The following is a 7,576-nucleotide window of genomic DNA, read 5'->3' on the forward strand; positions in this document are numbered from 1 at the left end:
GAATAAACAAGAGAACTTTTCACCCACTTCTTGTTTTTTCTGTATTTGTACCATTTTACAACAACAACAACAACAACAACAAAAAAAATTGAAGACTTCCATTCTCTGTGCTTAGTAAACACACCTACAGTTGGATTTCTGTAAATATTAAGGAAAGGAAAAAGATGAAAATAGAATTATATTCAGTTTCCATGCCACCTTCCCCCTAAGTAAGGTATATAATTCCTGTTTACATACCAGGAATGTCCTGATGCAAAGATATTCCCGAACAATATTATCGGACTGGGTTGTCAAGGTCTCTGGACCCTGTTTCTGCTTCGTGCTCTTGAATTATGACATTAACTGAGTCACTAGGAATCTGTAGGGAATGGCAGAAAGTACATATGTTAATTATTTGGGATTATACTAATTTCCTCTATTAATACAGCTGCTTAATTTATGAAACCATATGCAAACTAAAATGCAAAGAAATGGAGAAAAAGTATACAGCTCATAAAAATAAAAAACTAAATTGCAGTGAATACAGAAGCTAAAAAAAATGTTGACTTTATAAATAAACTAAAACTGAAAAGCAAACTTACCTTTTTGAACAAAATTTTGGCAGTAGCAATTTTTCTGGATATGAGAAGTGTTCGCAAAAGGGCATTGGCTTGACGAAGAGCTTCTGCCCTCTGCTTGGGGTCGTACAAGAGCCAATCAATGGCACTGATTTTAACTCTGTCGTCTCCGGTTGTCTCTGAGACTACCTCGCTCTCTGGGTCCCGACTGCCTGACAATCTGAAATACATTGGCAATTAGAAGATGACAAAAAATTTAAGCGATTACTCCTTTATGTCATAACAGGTCAAGAAATATCAAATTCTATCACATAAATTCAATAGCATGCTGTTAAATCAATTGATGCTAGAAGTACACGGCTTTTATTATATAATTATGAGTTCAAATGTTCACCCGCCCCCCCCCCCTACCACCACACACACACACACACACACACACACACACACACACACACACACACACACACACACACACACACACACACACACACACCAAAATTGAAAGTAATAAATACATAATAATAATATTTAATAAACAAAAAGATATATAAATGATAACAGAAATTACAAAGAAAACGGCATATTCCTGGTGTCAGTGTAGTAAAATCTTGTTTTCTCAGTTAATATTATCATAGTCTTTCACCTATGTATCAATCAATGAGCAAATGCACTGTAGCATCTTCAGTTGTAAATAAGAAATATATCTCTCTCTAAGCTTTACAGAAGACACACAAAAAAAAAGCACACACATAAAAGTACTTTTCCACCCACACAAAGTTACATCAAGACACATTAAAAGCAAACTTATACCTTATGTTGGTCACGACTGTTGAGGTTATGGCACGGGTATCGAGGCCAACCGTGGCTGCCAGTTGCAAGGCATGGCGGCGGTGGTGGTCGTCTGATATGTTGTGGAGGAAGCGAGCATACCATTCCACTTGCAACCACACTGGCAAGACGGACGTGTACCAAGCCACTTGTTCTACGTCGCCTCGCTCAATAGATTCCTTTAATATGACACAAAATTAATCTATTTACACTATTATCAGTAAAGCTGACTTACTTTAACTAATATAGTTCATGAATTCTCATATATGACTCAGTTAAAAAAAAAAAAAAGGACACAAATTCTCTCAAAAGAAAAAAATAATACAATATGGTACACAACATATGTATAAGTAGTTCTACTGACAAAGAGACTTGTCAAAACCTCCTCTGATGAACCAACACATCTAACCCCCACCTTAACACAGGCTTCCATGATATCTGTGCACAGGGCTCTCTTGCTGCTGGGAGATTCTTCCTATTTTCCTGAGGAAGAGTACCACATGTGTGAGGCAGCGCAGCAGGTGTGGAGCAAGGCCATCATTCAGCCAGACGTGAGCTTCGCGGAGGAGGCTTTCCACATCGTCAAGAATGATGTATTTCTGCAGGAGATGATAGGGGTTGTTGCGACGCTGCTGCTGTACCTCTGGCCTTTGCTCAACGGACTCAAACACTGCTTTCATGCTCAACCTGTATGGAAATATAAGTATGTAAAGTAAACAATCTTTCTACTACTATTATTTCATTTCATGAATTTATCCAAATCTTGTCTCAAACAAAACTGTCAAGAATAATGAATAACTTTATTCTTGGTAGATTCAGCTTTAGTTATCCATGGTCTATAACTGCCCACAAACATTAAGTGGAATAATTTTTAACTGAACAGTTCTCATACTTTAAATTTGACCTCTCAAAGAAGCTTTTCTAACTCATCACTCTTAAATTGTAATTCAAGCCTTCAAGTCAACCTCTTTATGATCTATCCAGCCTGTATCCATCTCTGTGTACATGTTACTAAAGTGTTGCAGAACTCTTAGTTCCAAAGCTCAAAAGTAATACTGATAATTCTTCAAGGCCAAGGAGAAGCCCTGAAGTGATTCCTGTCAGTGAAAAACAATACTGTACCATTTACTGTCTGAACCTTCAATTTTCCTTCTTTCTTCAGCTTCACTCTATGTACCAAAATGACCTAAAGCAAATAATCTTACTGACACTGTTAGAAGGCCGGAAAAGCCTTACAAAATCTAACAATACCTATATCATTCATGTCACTTCCTACTATCATTATAGGCAATGTATTATTGTTACATCATCATATCATCATTACATGAATGAAAGTCAGAGGAGAGTTATTGAAACAATATAACTGATGGTACAACAAAAATCTTAATATCCTATTGATTCTAAAGTATGAAAGGACCACATCGTGTCTGTTACAGTACTGTCACAATTCTATTCTATCAATTACTGTTCATGTTTTGTGTGCAATATATTAACTAAAACACAAAGACAGTAGTATGTACACAAAGATAAAAAGGAATCCATCTCAGTAAATTTAATTTCTTATTATGGCTGTGTTTTCGTTTTATAAATCAAACTACCATATCTGTTTGTAAATAATAAACAATGTGTATGTTGTATACATTGACTATCCACATGGAATGCAGTCCCTGTGAACACAGGGGCACTACAGTACTTACTTTTCTTCTGGGAAATCTTTGGGGAGTGGGTGCAATGGTCGTAGATGCGTAGTAGCCCCTCGAAGCTGCTCCTCAACCCACTGGTCAACCATTGTGCGACTATATGCCCAGAGGACATCCTGCCACTCGTGACACACCCCTAAAACGGCTTGTAGGTGACCACAAAGTGCCCCATAAATTGCGCGTTCATACTGAGGCAAGCGTTCATCACTAGCAGCTCGCCAGGCTACTGCCTTCCATACATCCCTATGAAAGAAAAATTATAATTTAGTTGAGGGTAAACTTTGCATCTCTTTGGTCTAGAAAAATGTATGAAGAAAATATATTTAAGATAAGAAAAAGAGCCCACATGACCCCATGCTTACACAAACCTTGCAAAATACTCTTATCATAACTATTACTGTTTATATCATATAATAGTATAATCAAATAACGACACTTGACTAGGAAATACAACTCTTAAGTTGTACTCCCTATATTTTAACCAAAGATTATTCCAATAAATCACCTGTATGGATTTCCCGAAATTGGGTTGCGCTGAGAGGGGTTCAGAGGATTAGGGTCATGGTGGAGCTTCCAACCTTCCAGAGTCGCAGCTCTCCAGTGGTGACCTGCTTTGACACAAAGTTCCTCTGCTGCTGCAACCTGACCCGACCTTACATAGGCAAACACACACCTCATCAGCCTCATCTCATCTTCCTGTTGGTAAAGGTATGATTAGGGTAGAGGTATAACTATTACAAAGACTAATTTAACATATGTGCTTATTAATGAGTCAAGAAATATCACTCACTAGACCAATGCAAAAGAGACCCATTGAATTTGAATCTATAAATGCATATTTATACGATGTCCCCCCTTAAATATACACCTTACAACGACCCAACATCTTCCAAGGCTACAACTACACTACCTCACAGTGCAACACCAACTTACATGGTCAAGGTCATGCAGAGGTTTCCCCTGGCGCACAGGGGCATCTGGGTCTAGGGACGTGACTAATGACCGTGTCCCTCGGAAAGGTATGGAGACTCCGCTACTCTCACTCTGAAACATGAGAAATGAGACATCCGTTTAAACAAACTTTGCTTTTAGGGGGTTAAGGGATTTTAAAAAAAATCAACAGAATTTACCCCATACTCACAAAATCATATCAAGTCACCCTAAAAAATGCATCCATACTTATCAAACTTACCTTCAGTGATTTTAGAGTGTTTTCCCAACCAATGTGGGTATCACCAAAATATTCAACTCTGTCATAAAACTTCCGGTCAAAGTCATCAGCTGCATTTTTCTCCAGCCAGTCAATCACAATCTGGGCCTGAGGGGGGATAGAAGCAATAAAGCATTAAACCCTACAGGAAGACAAAGTTTAGTCATATGTGTGTGTACTGGATTGGAAAAAGTGAGACAAAATTCTGTGATAAACCAAAGGATACATTCACACATCGGCTAAATGAGTAAGACAACACCATATAATGCAACATCTTCTTCTTCAACTGGCTTTTCCATGTTCATCATGGGTCGCCGGTGCGGATCAATTTTTTTATCCACATCATATTATTAGATTGGCAGCTTCGTACTAAGGCCGGATGCCCTTCCTGACGCCACCACAGATGTCGGCGGTGGACCTAGCCCTTGCCTGAATAGGCATACCCTACAAGGCAGCAGGGGATTTGGAGTGAGAGTTCCCCTTCTCCTAGCCTTTGCCTGAAGAGGCATACCCTACAAGGCAGCAGGGGGATGCAGTTTAACGTCATACCCCAGACACATATATATATATAAATGCAACATCTATTGTAATTAAAAAATTGCTTACAGGCTGATACATCTTTTTAATTTTACTTCATAGTACTGAGGAACTATATGTAAATGACCTCCTAAAGGAACAGATTTAGCAAGAAATTTAGAAAAACTACCGATTTCTGTATCAAAGGTAAGGGAAGAAAAAGCATGCTATATTTATCAAGAAGAAAAGAGAAAAAAATATTTTCCCAGCTTGAAAGATTGATTTTTAATTTACTCTCATCCTATTATCATAATTATCCCCTTCCGGACAGGTCACGTGTACAGGCATCATAACATAATGCTTGGTCTACGGGGTATGGCTGTATGCATGGAGATGCGTCAGAGCACAAGGAGCAGGAAGTTCCGCTTCATGTAGCGTACTCCTGTGCTCAATGTCTGGCCATTGCCAGAAATCATCATAGTTTATTACACTCAGAGATTTCTGTCACCCGTCGGCATGGAGTTAAAATAACATATGTAAAATGTATATACAAAATTACCTCTCTGATAGTACGGTTGGTGTCATAGAGACGGGTGACAACCGTCAAATCTGTGGTGGCTTCTTCTCCTGACATCGGGGAATCTCTGTTATTCTCCTCCTCTCCCATCCTCTCCATGTACAGTGACCCCAGGAGCCGCCAAGTGTTTCGTTCACTAAGAAGCTGCTGGTATACCTGTAATGTTTTTGAAGGGCAAGTTATAGACAGGATATCCTAAAACCAGCTGTCAATACTTCTCTAGCTCTTTCTTGTGTCACATATTCTGAATATTACTTTAGATAAGACTATTAATGATCTCTGAATATAGAGCTACCTTTAATGGCAATAAAAAATGTCATATCAGTTTTCCTGGCTTAAGAACCATTTGAAAACAAAACATGAATACAAATCTTTTAGCATCATATGACACTCTTGCCGGACAAGTTAAAGAGACCCATTCATACCAGGACTAATGGGAAACACAACCCATGAGCCCTTTTCTGCACTAAAGACATAAAGAATACCTAAACACTGGGGAACACCTGACCTGCTGTGTGCGTGTGAAATTAGCATGGTGTCTGGGTGCTTTACGGAGGAGCTTGGCCAGAACCTCCACCTGCTGCGCACAGACATCCTGGTACTGTTCCAACTCCTGCCAGACTTGTGACTCGGATGGGTTGGCCACCATTATGTTTATGAACTCTGAGAACAGAAGCTGAAAGGAAAAAGAAAACTAACAAATTTCTTTTTGTCCTCGAAATATCTGTAATCTGAAAAAAAGGTAGTTTTTTCTTTACTTTTATCTTTAGTCCTTCAATTCATAGTCATAAGTCATACATGAATTATTCCTTATTGGCTGCAAATTCATCTAGAAATCCCAAGAGCATATACTGAAGACTATAAGATGGGATATAATTACAAAGCAATGGTATAGGCTTCTAATAATCAAATACATAGTTATAATCAGAACAAACAATCAAAATAAAACAAAAACCACCATTCCAGACCTGAGTGGCTCGGACGCCAGGATCATCATCAGCCAGGAGAGCAACACTCGTGAAGTCCAGGGTAGCATCACCCAGTAGTGTCGCATGGATGGGAGGTGCTGTTACGTCCTCCATTATCATGCTGGGGCTGTCCATCATACTCATGCCTACGAGAAACATTAGAAATACATTCAGTAATGGTTCTTGGATCGATATATTAAGCCTTGGTTGTTTCAGTACATGAAATTATTTCATAAAATTGGTCTGTAGCAAAACTAGTTATTCATGAGAAGAGGTCTGAATGATCTTTACGAAAAATAGGATAGAAGCAAGCCACCAAGCAATGAAATCACAAAGACAATTACCAATGTGAGAAGCATGGACTGCCGGTGCAGAGAAGGAAGGAGAAGGTTCATCTCCAACCATTGATATGACATCCAGTCCAATCTTGCTTCCTGAAGTGAAAAAAATCCTATGTTACTGATGTAATTGAACTATTGTCCTAATATAATGATTCCATACAGTGATCTATATTTTATTATATGGTACACTAATCTATGTCCTATCAACTTGTTTTCAATGTTCCATAACTCCTTGATTACTGGCATCATTTGGTAATCTAAAGATGAAGACTTTCATAAAAAATTTAATGTGTCTAGTAACTTAACCTTTTAAAAATCATGTATTTTACCCCCACCCCACCCCTATACACAGGACTATAAACAAGGTATTGCACATATTACCCAGATGGTGTACCTGTTTCACAACAACCAAAGAGGCACGCAAGCAAGCAAGCTCTAATGTATCACTTTACGAACAATTTACCTGTTGGATTGGGTCTTCGGAAGGCTCTTGGGGTCCTCATTACCCCGCCTCCAGGTGAGCCGAGAGCAGCATCGAGCCTGGCTAAAGAATCCTCCAGCAGAGCACTCTGTACCCCAGACATGGTTCTGGTCTGCTGAGATGAATCTGCAAGAAAATACTTTTCTTATACTTAAATATAACGGAGAGGTTCCTGAAGAAAATTTTATGTGCCAGTAGATAGTGTTTTTTTTAATACCTGAAGTTATAATTCTTACAAAAATTAATTAAAGATGGCTAGTTATCATAAACCTAAAATACCTATGCTGTGCACTATTCACAGAATATGCACAATAAAACATTTTAACATCTTTTAAGAATAACACATTTCTCAAACCATAATAATAATAATAATAATAATAAAAAGAAAAACATTAAAA

The 7,576-nt window shown here is 38.3% G+C and overlaps 1 protein-coding gene across 1 annotated transcript in view; it reads right to left on the reverse strand.

The window, feature by feature from the left end:
* LOC119576761 (nuclear pore complex protein Nup107-like) overlaps positions 1-7,304 on the reverse strand; it is a 32,057-nt gene extending 24,753 nt beyond the window's left edge. The window contains 15 exon segments of the mRNA XM_037924401.1: positions 238-294; positions 296-358; positions 582-777; positions 1,368-1,564; positions 1,801-1,833; positions 1,835-2,072; positions 3,083-3,328; positions 3,591-3,781; positions 4,019-4,129; positions 4,278-4,403; positions 5,371-5,544; positions 5,897-6,064; positions 6,357-6,502; positions 6,701-6,790; positions 7,161-7,304. Of these exon segments, the coding sequence (XP_037780329.1) occupies positions 238-294; positions 296-358; positions 582-777; positions 1,368-1,564; positions 1,801-1,833; positions 1,835-2,072; positions 3,083-3,328; positions 3,591-3,781; positions 4,019-4,129; positions 4,278-4,403; positions 5,371-5,544; positions 5,897-6,064; positions 6,357-6,502; positions 6,701-6,790; positions 7,161-7,281 (2,157 nt within the window). The 5' untranslated portion in view covers positions 7,282-7,304.
* Between the last annotated feature and the right edge of the window lie 272 nt (positions 7,305-7,576).

Source organism: Penaeus monodon, chromosome 9 (assembly GCF_015228065.2).
Source record: "Penaeus monodon isolate SGIC_2016 chromosome 9, NSTDA_Pmon_1, whole genome shotgun sequence".
Classification (NCBI taxonomy): Eukaryota; Metazoa; Arthropoda; class Malacostraca; order Decapoda; family Penaeidae; genus Penaeus; species Penaeus monodon.